Here is a 17817-nt window from a genome sequence, read left to right on the forward strand (position 1 = left end):
CTATGTGTCTGACATTTTTTGTGCATTTTTTTTTATGTTAAAAGGAATTGCCAGCTTTGCTATGTTCTTCCCTCTCCTCCTACCCCCCCGCGTAGTAGCTTTTCGAGAAGTGCATACCGGCAAATGTATTTAAAACTATTATAGTTTTGACTACATTAGTCACCTCCTATTTTTACTGTTCTTTTCTAAAGCGGTCTGTTTGGGTTTTTTAACTAGGTTCTTTTAACTATTAGGTGTTCAGTAGTACCTTTCAGTAGTCAGACCCAATCATTCTCTCCTTCACCCCCATGCAAATTAGGGGGGATAAAACCATTGAAGTCAGTGGAATTATGCTGGTTTACAGGTAGAGACTGGAACTGGACCTTAAAAGAAGTTTTTGGTCCTACACTTCTCATTCTCTGGATAGGAAAACAAAGAGTCTGATTCACAACTGTATTACTCCAGTTTTATGCTGGTGACTCCACTGAAATCAATCAAACTGGCAAAAAGCAGTGGTGAATCAGGCCCAGAGGCTGGAGTTGGTAATTTGCTGCGAAGAATGTAAAATATGGTGGGCCCATTTCTGCAACCACCACAAATCAATCTTAAGTGGAGATATTCACATGTGGAGAGCCCATTTATTTTCATAACTAGACCGATATTTAACCCCCTGCTAGCTGCATTTAAATATGACATAAAATTATATATGTATATATTATATTTATATTTCATGGACAAGGGATATTACATGGATATATCCTATTTATAAACAATAAAGTTAATGAATAGAAATGCTACAAGTTTATATGTGCTCCAAAATTTAAAAAAAAATTAGGAAAGTAAAAGATCCCTATGGTAAAGTTTGTTAACTGGGAGAGCTTGACTTCAAGATTGGAGTTTCCTGTAGCAGTCAAATATTTGGCATATTGAAGGGAAAATTTTAAAGTTCTTACATGCACTGATCTGAATGAACCAACTGAAATTTACAGAGTGTTAATTTTTGTTTGACTTTACCTCTCTTGGGCTTTGCATTGCCCTAGAGTTCATCACTGGTAAGGATGCTGAGGTTTCTTTGGAGGGAAGACAAGTTTAATTCATCAAAAAATTACTCGGAGTATTTGATTTGGTATATCTGATGTGCATTCTGAAGAACTTTAATTCTTGTTTATTATTTAATTAAAAATGTCTTCAGATATACAGTTTTCTTCTTAAAGGGCTAGTTTTAGGTAATGTAAATGCTAGAAAAAGCTCCCAACATCTGTGTTTGCCTCATATTAACATTAATTGCAATTCACATATTTGTCTTAACACTTGAGCTACACCCTTGTTTATAGTTTACCCAAAATTATTTTGTTTTTAAGGTGTATTTGCTGTAATAGATTAGGTAGGATTATAAACATAGTCTTTGGAATCTTGAGAGTACTGCTTTACTGCAATATGGGCCTGATCCTGAAATACTTACTGAAGAAAAACTTCCAGTAAAGTCAGTGGAAATTTTTCCAGAATTAAGGAGTTTAGGATCAGGTCCACAGAATATTTTATACCTTTGCACTAAAGGATCAAGAATGGCTAAGTTTAAAGAGATATTCTTACCTTTTGACTCGCATGCGTAATTCCCATTGATATTAGCGGGTGTTTGGTTTGTTTTTATACATATACCTAGCCCTTAATAGTTCCTAACTTGGAAAGCTTTCTAAAATGATCAAACAACATATTTTTCTTTATTGCTTTTAATAGTTTGATATTCAGTGTTCCAATAAATGGGTATATAACCACTGTTTACTTTTTGATGAAGCATGTTGGGTTACCAGGTCATGGAAGATGTTTTTTTCAGTTGCAGATTACTCTCGATTTACTTCTCTTTGGACAAGACTTGTCACATACTTTCAAACTGTTCATTTCATGTCACTTTGCCATGGAAATTCTAAATGAGGTAGTTTGACAAAAGAGCGGTATTTTTAAATTATGGTAAGCTGAGATTTTGCTAACTATGGAGGGATCTAGAAAGGTTACACCATGGCTGTCCCATGACCTGGTTTCTGCTAGTTTCCACCTTACACAATTAAACTAAACAGTATTTCAGCTATATGTCTAAACTGTGCTAAAGCCTTGGATGTTTACAAGGCATTAAGATAATTTGGGGAGACTGTGAATGTCTTGACTATGCAACAAAATGTCATTGTATTATCACCGGGGGACAACCATGATGTTTCAGATGCAGTTGGAGTTATAGTGTTAGTTGAGTCATAAAGTTTCCTAAAAGTAAAGATATTACAGAAGGCAGAGGGACTCTGGTTATGGTTCTCATGCTAGGTATGTATTTTGGGCCCATCTGAAAACAAAGATTGAAATGAAAATTCTATGGTCCAGCCAAAGACTCTTTTGACCCTTTAAAAAACAAAATAAAAATGTTTTCTGCTATTTTGGCTGCAAGTGTTACCCGTAAATGAGTCCAGTTTCCCTGGAGAAGGAACACAAGGGGTACAAAGATGGTTTAAACACTGGGATTTATTTTTGTGCAGAAGTCCCAAATACCACTTTGAAAATTGATGCTAACGGGTTTTAGTACTGGTTGAGGTTGTTCTCATGCCTCATTTCAGTCCTAATTATAGTTGAGCCAACAAAATCCTAGTTTTGACCTTGGCTGTGCTTCAAGGTTAGCACAATAATCTTCACTATGCTTTAGTGGCTTCTCTTAATTTGTCCCCCCCTTTTTTTTCCCCCTTTCTTCAGCTCAGGTACCTGACAATGACGAGCAGTTTGTGCCAGACTATCAGGCTGAAAGTTGTAAGTATAGTATGATTCATCGCTTTCTTAAAATATATATTTATATATATATATTTTTTTTTGTCTCAATTTCTAGTATTCATGGTCATGTGACAGTCATGTGGCCATTCTATTTGCCTGTCAGTGACATCAGCACTAAGAATAGATGAAGCAAGTAGGGCTCTGAAGTGCAGCCAGCAAAGGTTGTTTTTGCTGAAGGTGTAACCTTTAGCAGGTGGTCCCATTTTTCCGTTTGTCACTGAAGCAGAGAAATTCTCTCTCATTGAGCTCAGTAAGATAGCGGAGCTTTCTGTGTCTCTTGAATAGAGCGAGAAGGATGGTAAGCGCTGTATGGATCCAAGTAGTGTAAAATATAAGCAACTAGTCCCTCGCATAAAAATTACTTGAGATTCTCTGTGGGTTTTCTAAACAACCCTCTTGTTTTGTATTTACCAAATACAGCTAGTCTCTGTCAACATAGTATATTAAGTTATATTAATATATACAGCATGGCTCCATGAACCATATGTTGCATTCCTATCTCAAGCAAAATTTCCTTTGGAGTTAGTAGGAGTTTTACCTGAGTTAGAACAACAGGAATTAGCCCTATGTTGTGCTAATCCACCTGCTTTTTCTGAGCCTTTTTGTGTGTGAATCAGATGGGCATTCTGTCTGGTTTGCCACTTATCTTATTCATGCCAGATACTTTTTATTTATTTTTTAACACATGCACCCCCAACTCTTCCTTTGCTGCAGTTCCCAGTGTCCTACTTTTCTGCTTTCCTTTTTGAAGTCCCTTCCACTAGTGCTGCTCTGAGGTTTGACTGGCAGAGGATACATGAAGGCAGTGGCATGAGAGACATTGCCTGGTGAGGCCAATACTGCCTTGCATCCTCTCTCTGTCCCCACCATACACATATCACTCATCTATGGCAAGTCTGGTCTCCATCAAAGGTCACTTCTAGACACTTGTCTGCTTATGGCAGTAGAGTTCAGGGCTGCTTTTCCACTGAGCTAAATAACTTCTATTATTGATCCTACTAGAGAAAATTGCTGCAATCAGCTAAACTGAATACCTGTTAAAACTGACATTCATGTATCATAAAAGTAGTAATAAATGAAGGCATGAGCAATTTTATAATAGAGATCTCAAACAAATTAGAAGAATTTTAAAAAAGGACAGTAAAGGTAATGTAGTTCCAGAGTTGCTTAATTTCCCTGCACATCTTGAGATTGTTCAAGATACTTAGATACATTTCCTTAACATAGTTTCCATTGAGTGCACATAACATACATATCTGGCAAAACAGGATTTATTTTCCTGGACTGATTTTATTCCAACACTGAAATTGCTTTTATTTTTGTAATAAGTTGCCTCAAATAATTCCTCACACTAACTCCTAAAGACACACAAATGAATATGGATAATAATCCTTTTGAAATTACTATTTGTATGAAGTTTTCCCCCTCTCTTCGTATAGCAAGTTTGTCTAGTATAATACCAGTGCAAAACTTGTCTATAAATTTCATCCTACATACACTGTTGTGTCCACATAAAATTTGCCCAGCACAGATCTCTTGTATAAGAGTGCAAAGTTCTGCCAGGGCATCTATTAACCCACAATTACTGTTCCAAAATAAGTCAGTGATTCCTGGAGAATAATTTGTGAACTGTGAATGAAAACCCCCATCAAAGTTTGTCACTGCTTCTGGTGATAAAGAAATTCACCTAACATGGATATTTCATTAATGCTGTTGTATTTCAGAATTCTTTAGCCACAGCTTACACAGTATTATCAAAGGATCATTTATTTCCTCATTTCAGTTGTTTTCTTTATCTTAAGTAAAGGTCAGGCAAGCTTCCTGGAGAGTACTCTAGCAAAGGTTACAGAGTTTCAAACATAGACTTGGATATAATGTACATAGCTTTGAGCTATTCAGACAGAAATGGGGAACAGCATAAGCAAAGTCAGAAGAAAAGTACAATTGCGAAACATTATTCCCCCACAATTATGAGTACTTCCTCTCGGTTCAGAACTTGCCATTACAATGTATTTATTCTGTTGTTTATAGCTCTATAATGAACCCCCCCGAGCAAGGCAGGAGCACCCAAGTTTCACTTTGTGCGAGAGGTAGAGTCAGCTGTAGGTTCTGTGCCAGGTATGTAGTTTGAGTTAATAGTGGAGGCGAAGGACAGAGATGTGGCCTTTGGAATGGAGGTCATGGCCACTATGCCATCCCAGAGGCAGCTGCCCCATGCTTGTCTGGATTTCATAGGCCTAACTTCAGTGAGGTTCCTTGAACAAAGCCTCTTTAGTTGGGCTTTATACCAAAGGGTGTGTGTGTGTGTGTGTGAGAGAGAGAGACAGAATTTCATCCAAGTTGCTTAGAAAACATATTAAAAAAAACAAAAAAAACCTCCAAGGTTCTGACCTGCAGAATTATAATCTACAAATCGTAGAAAGGAGAACAGTTTAGGTACAAGAAGTAGTGACATTTTCTTTCTAGCTTTTTCCATTCAAAGATAGCCCTCAGATATGGTATAAACTTGTGGTGTTAACCCCATCATGAAAGAAACACTTGCTAATCAAATAGCAGCAGTAAGCAAGATGGGGAAACTATTCCCAGCCACACCCCAAGATCGTAGCAATGATGGCAAAACTCTTGTAGTGCTGAAAACATCAGTTTTGGCGATGATGGAAGCGCTAATGTAGAAGAGATGTTGGCAGTTGCTGGTGTTTTTAAGGACCATGTCTTTTGACCAGTTCTAAGCAGGCTTAGATGACATGGCACTTAAAATACACTGGGTGCCTGCATCCCTCTGTTTGTTAGGGCTGCCACTGCTGAAACTGCACTGGTATTTATGACAGTGGGAAACTTTGTCAAAAATACGCTGCTGTAGATACACAACCCACCTTGCCTGAATAAGTGCATGTCTACATGCCATGGCGCAGCACGGTAGAATGTCACTGTCTGTTCACAAAAAACAGGGTGAAACAGGCAAATTTCATTAAAAAAATTAGTTGAAAAATTATTTGCTTTGCAACTATGTCTACAGCTAAGCTTGAGTGTCCTGCTTTGTTGCTTCATACAACAGCAGAGAAATTCCTACTTAGTATTTTGCACAGCTCTTCTGCTTATTCTATATTTGAGGAACAGTGGCTTGATTTAAGGTAAGTGTATGAGAAGTAGCATATATCAAAAATATAAAAAAACCTCCAAAAATGAGAAAAATGCCACCCAGTGTTCTGTAAATGTTGTCTATATTTTTGACTAGTGCTCTCCTCAGATTTCAATAAACCTATTTTGGTGTTGACCTCCAATGTGTAATTACATGCCAGGAAAAAGTGGCCGTGTTATCTCTCTGGGATAAGATTTCCTATTGTTTAAAGTCCATTGACACGTACTGATGACAGGGGCCAGATCCTGCAACCCTTTTAATGAATGGTATAGATCTCAGAGATGCAAGGCTGAGGGAGAGTGGGCCCCAGACTTGCCATTGTAGGAGCTAAAATTGTATTTGCTTGAAAGCTTGTTTAGTTGGAGTGGAGATTTTTAAACTTTACCCTGCCTCCTCCCATTGTTTGATGTTATCTATGAAAGACACAAGAGGAGGTAGGCAGGCTTTGATAAAATTGTCAGATGGCTAAAGGATGTAGCTGGCAGTGAAAACTCATACTGTCAGCAACATACTGATTTGTAAAGTAACCTGGTTCATTTGATTATAAACAGGGATTACCGCTGCATCAAACTAGGAAGTCTGGTCCCTTAATGGCATAATTGTGTCATTGACGTTTTGTTTCAGAATTTTTATTTACATTGTTGCTTTTTGGTGTTTCTCTATCCCTTAAAATGTAGATTCATGATAAATTTTTCTTTTGTCTATTATTGAATTTTCTTCTAATGAGAATTTGTGCTGTGCTTTACCAGGTGGCCCAGGCTCTCTCTTCATTTTGTTTTTGATTATGTATTTTTTCCCTGACTGTTCAGTGCTTTCGCTTAATACTGCCAAGGGGTAAATGTTAATATTAGACCTCAGCTGTTGACAGTAAATCGGTAAGGCTGGCTATAAAATTCTCTCTACTCAGTGTCCGATTAAACTTTAAGATAAGAAAAATACTCTTTAGTAATGATTTTGCATGTGATCTTTCAAGACCTTTTTTCCCCCAGGTTTAGCAAAGAAGTTCTTTCATTGCAGATGCCAGGATCCTTAAATTATTCAGGGACTGTGCTTTTTAGATTCTCCAGCTTGCAGTCTTTAAAAGCCTGTTAAAGAGAGATCTTTTACATAGGCTTCAGGTAGCTGTGTTCTTCCATCATTTTAAGCAAAGGCACAGTGTCTTCTATCTCCTGTGTAAGTCGGAGAAGTATTAAAATTTTTGCATCCATGTTTGTGATACACAAAGTCATGGTTAGTTTTTTTCTGCACCAAGAAATGAGAACTATTTTTTCTTCTTGTTCTTTTGGTGAATTAAATATTAAAAGCAAATTACACAAACTACAGTTTACACAACTGTAACACTTTCCTATCTACCCTTGCGTATCTTGTGAGCGCAGTTCCTGGATGTTTAATTATCATTTCATTCTCTGCTATTTGATGCGAAAGATATTTTTAAATCAGAATTGGAAATATCAGTGTAATGTAAGTTCCAATGTTAGGCCCGATCCGGCTCCCATCAAAGTCAACAAGAGCTTTGTAAGGAGCAACTATGTCCTGTGTTCATTTTTGTCTATATTGATGATGCTGTGTAGTTTATTGGCGTGTAAGTTTGCATCCTCAAGAAAGTCATTAGTGGCCTGAAAAAAAAATCCAGTTTTTTAAGTTCAACATTATGTCCCCTGATTTTAAGTGGTGATTCATTGCCTAGGCAGCTGGTAACTGTGTATTACTAGAACAAGATGTCCTAGAAAGTGCAGTTGCTAGTGTTTTGGTTCTTCAAGGTGCAGTGACTAGATGGCTAACACAAATGCACAATTTTCCTGTGATATATCAGTCTTGCTAGAAATGCCTTTTCGTTCAATGTAGTTCTGCAGGCACAGTACTGGAGCACTTTGACAAATACCCTAGATGGTAGGGCTTTAAGAGTTTTCCTGTCTTAGCCCAGATTTCTCAGATAACTCTTACTAATAATGCTTTCTGCAGCGATTTTGCTTTGTTTTTTGGTGCTTTGCTATAAACTACTTCCTCTGTTAGGTCAGATTTTTTTTTTTTTTTGTCAAAACACTGATGGAATTTATTTGTTTAGCTTGAACGTAACTCTGAGGGATATTTTTAGATGATCAGAACAAAGGTCAGGGAATCAGGACTCCATGGTTCTATTCCTGCCTCTGGCTCTCTCTGATCTCAGACAAGTTGCTTAATTGATGTTACCACAGTTTGAAGTGGAAACAAAAACGCATGCATCCCTCACAGCGAGGTGGAACAGCTCCCTTAATCATCTCTTGTAAAATGATTGGAGATTCCTGAATAAAAGGCTTTACGTAGCACAAAGCATTTGTTACTACTATTATTATTTATTTACTTTATTTCTATTACAGAGTCAGGTTAACAGTTATTGACTGGCCCTTACCTCGTGCCTCCCCATATGTCCTCACCTCTTTCAGTCTCTCCCTCACAATGACTTTCTTCCGGAACTCACTAACATTACATTTTAGATGCTGTGTTTGTGTTTTGTTTTTTTTTAAATTATCTTTTAAAATAAATTTATTTGTGAATGGGGCCTTTTAGAGAACGCTGTGGGCTCATTTGTGGTTCAGCCCTGGGAATTAGCCTGTGCTAAGCAGGGTTTTCTCCTTTCTCTAGGGGATTTTTGGGACTATTCAAACCTTCCCCAGCCCAGCCTGTTCTCGCTTTTACTAAATTGAATTCTTGGAAAAGTTTTACCATGAGGCCTTTCTGAGTCCATAATGCTTTTCGTCTGTGGGCCTTATAAAATCTTGAAAGCTTATGGATTTGTTTTGATTTTAGTAAGTAGATTTTGTTTTCTCACCTCACTGTATTTTTATACTATATTTCTTGCTCTGAAGAATAATAAAGCCTTATAATGTATTATTGCAGTGATATTGATAATAAATTAAGTCAGTACAATTGGGACAATAGTCCTGTGAAACAAGTAGCTAGCTCTTATCCAGAGATGGACTTTGCTGCAGCCAAATCTCTTAAGTTTGAGCTGTTGCTTTTGAAATGGCCTTTGTGCGGTGAAGTGAACAGTTACTGCTGAGTAAGGTTGCCTTTCACCATCCCAGCGGAGAGTGCAGTCCTATTATGTTGAGGTGGTTTGACTTTGTAGTGCTTGGCAGTGGGGCCCAGATGTGAAGTGACCTGATAGTCCATCAAGCTAGAGGCGGGAGCACAGTCCAAGTAAATGGACAGCATCGTTGTGTTGTCTTGGCTCCCTCTAGAGCCCTCCAGGCACTTGTCTGTCCCTTCCAGGCCAGTCCAACCCAATTTTTCTTCCTCAAAGTCCCATTCTCATTCATGGTTTTAGTGCAGATTAATGGTTTGAGTTGCATGTGGAGGTTATCAGCTAATGAATAAACTTCAGTCTTCCCATCCTGTGATAAAGCTGTCTCCTAGGTCAAAGGTGAAGCATGTAACCTTTCCCCCTCTCAAATGGTAATTTCTTAAGGCTGTCAAATAACTTCCTGAGGGCTGTTTACATTAAAAAAACCCCACATATTTTATTCAAAATGAGGAATTTTCAGTTTTACAAAAAACTCTTGTTCCCTCTCTCTGAGGAAGTTTCGTCTAGAATTCTACCGATCTTCTAGTCCGGGAAATACACAAGTCATCCACACAGTGCAACTTCTAGGCCCCTGCCAGAGTCCTTCTGACAGTTACAATTATTTTGCTGTCTAAAAGGACAGTCATTTGTGTATAGGATTAAACGTATGAAGTATCTGTTATGATCTTGTTTGTGTTAATGAATGTAAGTTGAAAAGTGGCTGATTTGTTTTCCTGTCTTTTTCACAAACAAAGCAAAAAGGCAAATTAAAGGGACGCTGTCAATCTATTTTGACACAAACATTTGTGCTCCTTAAAGTTAACCACTTCCCATACAGTCTCATTGGAGAACATATTTCGTGTTGGAGAAGGGGCCCAAACTAAACCCCTGAATGTGAATATCATTAACTTTTTCGGGTGTTTGAAACCCAGATCCAATTTTGGAAATTGGGCCCACCTCTACTACTATGTTTGTTTCCATAGATAAAATAGATATATATTTAAAATGTATTTCATTTTGTTCTTCCATCTGTTGGCTGCATCAGCAATTTAAGACAAATGTCACAGTCCTCAGCAGTCAAATCTGAGTTTTTCATAGGAAAGTGGAGGAGGGAAAGGGAAAAGGAAAGAATGACTGTCCCAGATACATTAAGTATTGACAGCTTGGAGAGGCTGAGATGCACAATGCATCCACATCCTCTCAGGACAACCCTTAAAGCCCATGAAATACACATAATATCCCTGATTTCAAGGTTCCATGTCCCTTCATTTACGATCTCTTTCTTCACATTATTGGGAAGTAGTCTTACTGGATTGATAAATCAAATGGCACTGGTATATAACAAATGAACATATATTATGAAGGAAGTATAATTAAGAGTGGTCGTCCATTTCATCAGTCCTGAATACTTGTATACTAACAGTCTAAAGCTGTAGAAATAAAATTTGTCTTAAAACTTGTGGACAGAATACTGGAGTCTTTTTAAAGATATAGACTCTGAACTTGTAGTTTATATTTGGTGAATGGAAGCTTTGCCTGAGAAAGGATTAGGTCAATTTTTTCCCCGTCTCATGCTTTGTGTCTTTCGCACATCACCTCTTAGCATTATCTGCTGTTAGATTGACCTTGAGTGAAGGTGAAGACATGAGTAAATTAGAGCAATGTAGAACATTTTCATTCTTGTGTATCTACCTGTTTTCTATGCTTAGGGCTATACGCGTTAGAAATGAGTGAACCATTAGCAACTTTATTTCTGGTCGTCTTCCTCCTTTTTGCTATTTTGCTGTTTGTGAACTTATTCAGGAAATGTAGTTACCAGTAAGTTAATGTGTTGAAATATTTTGAGAGTAATAGCATTTACTGCCAAGTCATGGAGTCACTAAACAGGCAGGTTGCTTACTGGCTGGGTTTGTCTTCTTTGATTTTAACTTTAAGCATTATGGGTCATGATCAAGGATGCTGGAAATTTGCATGTGCAAGAAACTTGCCAATTTTGCAAATTTTAGGGTCTTTATGCAAATGTTGCTGCTTTTCTACAGACTAACTTTTGGCTAAAAAGAAAATGTTTCTGACTTTTATCCCACTGCAAAGAAAATCTTCAGAATGGAAATTGATGTGATGTTTTCTTATTAATCCAGCCTTGAAGAACATTTCATCCAGCCAAACCACTAGCAGAAGCTAAGGTGTTAACTACCTCAGTAAGTTTCACAGCTGAAACTATTTGGGACTGTTGGATGTATGCAGTACATACCTGATGTATTTATGTACATTGTGAGTTTGCATGCAAAGGTTTAACATGCAGCTTAAGAAGTAACTGCATTCAGGCATATGTTGAAATATAAGTGTAAATTCAGACCTGAATCTCATTTACACTAAGGTCACTTTACACTATTCTGGCCTTGTAAAGGAGTCTTAAGTGACCTTAGTTAGATGAGAATTAGGCCTCTTTTATTGTAGGCAGCCGCAAGTCTATTGACTTCAATGGGATCTCATTGCTCAGCACCTCTGAACATCAGTACGCTTATTTACATTTCTAATTTTAGGTATCTCTGAAAATTTTCATGATGGCTTCTTTGTTGAACTGCTTATGCAACTATAGTAATAATCAGCTGGCAATAAGTTCTCCTGAGTCACTGCAGTGACCTGCGTCTTGTCCAGTGGAGACTGAATAGATTGTTTTGGCAATGGCTAGACTTTTACAGTCTGTCAGAACAGACTTGAATATAGAATGGGCTACAGACTTAGATTTGAGCGTCAGTCTTCCTTTTTACTATCTGGTGTTGTTTAAGCTGAGTTATTGCCTAAATCAGGGGTGGCCAACCTGTGGCTCCAGAGCCACATGCGGCTCTTCAGAAGTTAATACGCTGCTCCTTGCATAGGCGCCAACTCTGGAAAGTTGGCGCCTGTAGCTCCAGCCCTGATGTGCTACAGGGTGCTCACTGCTCAACCCCTGGCTCTGCCCCAGGCCCCAGCCCCACTCCACTCCTTCCCCCAAGGCCCCCGCCCCTTCCCCCGAGTCTACTGCGCCCTTGCTCCTCCTCCCCCCAACCCCCTCAGCCTCCTGCACACCACAAAACAGCTGATCGTGGCGGGCAGGAGGCACAGGGATGGAAGGTTAGGTGCTGATTGGCGGCGCTGCTGGCGGGTGGGAGACACTGGGGGAGGGGGAGCTGATGGGGGGCTGCTGATGTATTACTGTGGCTCTTTGGCAATACACATTGGTAAATTCTGGCTCCTTCTCAGGCTCAGGTTGGCCACCCCGGCCTAAATGGTGAGTATTTTTGCTCATGTGTCATTTATAATGGGTCTACAATGTTTGCACATTTTCCTAAGTAAGGTCTGTAAACAGATCTCCCATTGATTTAAGGCTGAGACTGATTTCAGGGGAAAATCTATTTGACAACTTCCTAGTCTCCTGGAAGAGTGCACAGGCTTCAGATGTGCAACAATACTATTATGGAACAGTGCAAGGATTAATGATGACTTGATGCATATGTTATGGTTCTGTACCATAGGGCTCTATTTTTTTGGAGGAAGTAAACTGTCATATAATCAATCCTAATACTCTATACAAACTTGCCACTAGAGCCCCCAATTTCTTGTAGGTGGGATCAGCAACCCTCCAGGATGTCAATAAAATGGTGGGTTAGTCTAACCACCAAAAGCCCAACACCACCTTGCATGCACAGCTCACAGGAGGTTAGTTACTGTAATATGTCTTCATTGCATATTTAGCTCAACTCTGCCTTCCATTCACATAGAAAAACCTCTGACCTGTGTTTGAAGGTGCTTTAAGCCCAGGTTATTTTACTAGGCTGGGGGTGGGGATTAGAGCCTTAGCTCAACTATCTCGGGCTGGAACTCACACACGTTGCAGTGAAGATGTAGGCAAAATCACTTGTCCAAATAGCCCTTCCCACAATTCCCCTGCAGTTGATACAAATGACTGTTACTCATCACAGAGAACCAAGGGATAAGTCCCAGATACCTATGGGTGAGTGGAGACACAGTTATGTGAATATAGCATTGCTGGGGGAATGCTCACATCTGGGCTAGGCTAATCTTGGTGCCAATTAATGGGTTAACTGTGCAAGGAAGACACACCCCTGAGTTCCTAGGTATGCAAAGGCAGCACACCCACTACTTACATCCCTTTGTGGACTGTATCTTACTTACCTGATCAGCTCTGCTGGCCAGTGCAAAAGGGAGGGGAACCATGTGTTGTTGGAGTACAAAGAGAGCAGCCACTTTCTGCCTGGGCTTTACCTGGGTGTCGCTGATCCTTAGAGAGTAATAGTTAAACACTCGAAGTAAGCAAACAAAATTGACACTGCTGCGTTGCATACAGGCCTCAGTGATTTGGCAAATTTTGAAAAAAAAAATGCATACCAAGTTCAGGAATTCTTGTTCTCTTTCTTGGAACTACAGTATATGATTGAGCAAGGTTAACCGGGTTAGAATCTGATTAATTACTTTTATGTTTGTTTATAAAACTTGATGTGCATTGTGTGCTTAGGGTTGCCAACTTTCTAATTTCTGAAAACTGGACCCTACAGCAGGAGAGCTGGAACCTCCCCCTTTTCCCCCCGAGGCCCCACCCCTGTCACTCACTGCTCTTCCCCCTCCCCCTTCCTCCTCACTCAGTACTGTCTACCTCCCTCCCCGCTACCAGCTGGGCTCCCTTTGCTCCAGGAGCCTGCCTGCTCGCCCACAAGATGCAGGTAGGAGGCAGCCCCAGATGAGTAGGGGCTGGCATGGGTTGATGACCCAGTGCCTCCTCCCTTGGCCTCCCCACCTGTGGTAACTGGACTTTTGGGGTCTGGTCAGTACATATGACAGGTCACTGTACAGGTCCCCTTTCCATCAGACTTTCCGGTCGAAAACTGGACACCTGGCAACCCTGTGTTTGTAGAATTTAGAGTTAAGCTACAGCGTGTTTTGTTGACACATATTTTATTTTATCTCGCTATTAAAAAGACACAGTCAATTTAAAAATCATACTTTGAAAATGTACTTTCTCTTGTTATTTTTAATACTTCTCTACAACAGAGAGAGGCTAAAATAAGACTGTTTTCAGTTAGTTTACTTTGTGCCTTGGACAGCGCTTTGTGTAGTCAATGTTACTGTTTATAGGTTTCTCTGTGGCATTTCCCTTCATAGTATCTAAGCACCTGACAGATATGAATGTGTTTATCCTCACAACATCGTTGTGAGATATGGAAATATTGTTATTCCAATTTTTCAGGTGTGGGAGCTAACACACAATGATTAAGATTTCTCAAGTTGGGCTACCAAAACAGAGGTACCCGTAATCAGAGGCCATCTTTTGAAAATGTAGGTCCAAGTGACTTGCTCAGGTTCACACAAAAACCAGGAACTGAGTCTAGTTTCCTGACTCCCAGTCCACTTTCCTACATACAAGATCAGCCTCCCTCTCCTGTTTGCTCTGTTCTTTATATGGATTTGTCACTAAGTTACTGGGAAGTGAGAAAACATTTTTTTTAAAAAACTAGAAAAATGTGATTGGAAACTCCCTAGAATTGGCAGGCCTGAGTAGGTCCTGCTCTATGTCCTGCTAACTGCTGTTTGTTTTTTCTTTTGAGGGTGGGGAGGGAGGGAAATTGACAAAATTTTAAGTTGACAGTGTCTCTTTAAAATAATAATTTTTATAGGTTTTGCATTTAAGTGATCTATTCATTAAATGATGTGCTAAAAAGAGAAATATAGGAAATGTTCTGGTTAGTTCAGGGGTTCAGGTGAAAGTCTCAACCAAGTTTCCCAAAGTTTCTTTCAGATACCTGTTGTCCCTAGAAAAAATAACAAGTTGCCAAGTTTGCCCCTAAAGCTCTTCTGGAAGAATTGTATAGCACTAAATACAGAAATGATAAACCTTCTTACTGAAAACTGCCCCAGGGATATTATCTATCTACCCATGTGAGACAGGCAAGCAAAGGCCTATCTTCTCCCACTTTACGAATGAACTTAAGCTGGAAATAGGCATCTAGATGCCTACAGTGAGGCAGCAGTAGGCGTTCTCAGAGACAGAAACGTAGGTGCCTAGGGAACTCTTACCCTGAACACTTAGGTAGCAGGTGAGTTTAGGAGCTACAGGGTTTGGCAGGAGTTTTGTGGACTTGAATGGAGCAAACCTGGTCAAGTACCTTTTTTGAGTGGGACCACAGAGCTCTCAACCATGCTTGTAGCTGTTTCCATGGTTTCACGCTGACTCAACAGACATTCTAGGCTTCCAGGTGAGAATTCTAGACTCTTTATTGTATAGGTGTACTTATGGCTCCCATCATCATAATATCTGAATGCCTACTACATTCTCTAGCTTAGTGTGAATGGCTGGATACCTATCCTGTCCTCAGCAGAGTACACAGGCCCTGATTTAGTGCCCAAACTCCTCTCTTCCCTGGGATTTGGCTTTATTGATAACTCACAAACAAGAACACAAGAGCTTAAACTTCCTCTTCAAGCTTGGCTGTTTCGAAGGTTTTCCTCCAGGACATTCTTTTTGTTTCCTAAATCCCAAAGAGACACTCCCATTCCCTGTCTGGACTCATTTAACCCACATACTAGCATGACTGTCAGGGGTAATTACGCTAAATCTTAATGTATGATTTTTGCACCTGGGTCTAGTGTGATGCAAAAGAAGAGTCTTTTGTATTTCTATACAGTCTTGGGGGCTGCCATGCTGGTACCACTGAATTAATCATTCTAAAGAATAAATCCATTATCTGTTAAATTCCATAGGTATTCAGAGTAATTTATGTAGAACCCAATTGGTTTCATCCCAGTTAAATTAGGACTTTTCCATAAGGGGATCCATCAGTGCAGCTCCTATTTATCCAAAGGCCTGAATTTGGCCCTAATTGCTTCATACTCTGTCCCTTCCTTCCTATCAACAGTCTGAAAAATTTGCTGAATTAGCCCCATAGTTCTCTAGCGCTCTGGCATTTAGCAACTAGTTAACTTGCCCCAAAGATGTTTGCTTTGGAGCAATTATTGTATTGAATTCAGGGCATCAGCTATGAGTACCGGCGCTCTCCCCTCCATCGCCTGCAATTGCAAGTCTCATAAACTCAGACAGGTAAATGTCTCGAATGAAACATGAAGGGGGAACATAAATCAGGGTAAAATACTGCCTGTGACAGCATTTCTGCAAGATTGCTGTGTTCAGAGACTAGCAAACTGTGTCAACAGCTGTAGCGCATACCGAATAAAATATCTCAATGCATTTCTGGACTAGATGTTGAAACCTTATGGGGGTGAGACGATAGGGGTATGTAAACTAACTGAAACCACGTGCCAAATTAATAATTTCCTTTTTTTTAAGTGTTGACAGAATCTTCCCCAAATAATGTGGATTTTCAGTCTATTCGTAGCTAAACCAATTTAGACCAAATGACTAATAGTGTCCTAACAAGGTGTTTACTGGCAGGCCATTGAAAAGTTTGCTATGTAATTGCATAGTCTTTATTTTAGAAACAGGTTAACTTTTATTGGCATTTACTGAAAGCTTCCTTCTCCCCCCCGCCCCCATCCACCCCACCCACCCAGCTGGCTTCCCCTTTGGGCAAGCTTACCTAGTTTTGATACTCAGAAAATATTTGCAACTTTGATTGGCTACTGATGGGTTTTTTTGAACAAGAAGCTATGTATCCGGATTGATCTCAGTCGTGCCTTCGGTAGAATTACATCATCAGAACATTGCAGGTGTACTCCACTAATTCTGAATGTAGCATTTTGTACTATAGTGACTGCATGGTCATACAAATAGGGCCTTGTTTACACTAGAAAAATTACAACTAGTCTATTAATGTTGTAATTTTAAAAGAAATCTATTAAGCTATACTAATGTAAGCCCTAGTGTGGACAAAGTTGTTCTGGTGTAACTGCGCTTTATACCAGTATAGCTTATGCCAGAAACTGATATAACTGCATCCGCAGGAGGAGGCTTTTGCTGGTTTAGCTATACCAGTGTAGTTAAGCCAGCAAAACTTTCCAAGTGTCCCCTTCACATCCATGCTTTAGAAGCAGCACATTAAGTAATGAATCAGTTATATTATTCCCATGAATAGAGAAATGCAGAAAAGATTCTATTTGCTAAAAGGATACAGGAGGGCTGTTTTCAGCAGCCTGATAGGCAGGGAAATTGGTGAATAAGAACTTGTCAACACGGGAACCAGTGCAACTATAGCAGCAGCATAATTATACCATTATAGCAATGTCAATATAACTCCCCATGTAGACACACTCTCTATTCTGGAATAAAACTGACTTTATTCCAGTATAACAGGTCTGCTGTAATTGTACTGGAATAAAGTCAGTTTTATTCCGGAATAGAGTGTTCACATGGGGAGTTACACCAGCATTGCTATAGCAGTATAATTACACTGCAGTTATAGCTGTGCCGGTCAGTTTCCTCAAGTAGACAAGCCATAGTATATATCAGCTCCATGGAAAGTACCGTGACATTTCTTTTCAGTGCATAAGGTGGTGATGAGCCATAACGTTCAACAAAGGATCCAGCACAACTGTGGTGCCCAGCTCCACTAAACCCCACTCCGTTCTTTAGCCACTGCACGTCAAACCTCTTTTTAGTCTTGGACCTGTGTTACTCAAAGGCTATTTGTTCATGACAGTTCATGCTGAAACATTTGGAATAACTGTGGCGGAAATTTAGAACTATAATGTCCTAGAGGGGAAAGGTCAATGTAATTAATTAGCTAATTTAAATAAGTGCTTACTGATACCTTTCTTCGTCATTAATCTCCTGTTTCTTTGCAATTCTTTTTTTTAAATGTCACCCTTGCAGCTAGAGAAAATGATTCTAATGTGACAA

General features: G+C 39.5%; 1 protein-coding gene across 3 annotated transcripts in view; it reads left to right on the top strand.

The window, feature by feature from the left end:
• Positions 1 to 17817, top strand: part of ETV1 (ETS variant transcription factor 1) — a 74553-nt gene that overhangs the window by 10733 nt on the left and 46003 nt on the right. For all 3 annotated transcript variants that reach the window (XM_074945834.1, XM_074945835.1, XM_074945836.1), the window contains one exon: positions 2713 to 2766. In XM_074945834.1, coding sequence (XP_074801935.1) covers positions 2713 to 2766 — 54 coding nt within the window. The remainder of the gene's footprint in view (positions 1 to 2712; positions 2767 to 17817) is intronic.

The sequence above is a fragment of the Natator depressus genome, chromosome 2 (assembly GCF_965152275.1).
Source record: "Natator depressus isolate rNatDep1 chromosome 2, rNatDep2.hap1, whole genome shotgun sequence".
In the NCBI taxonomy this organism is placed as follows: Eukaryota; Metazoa; Chordata; order Testudines; family Cheloniidae; genus Natator; species Natator depressus.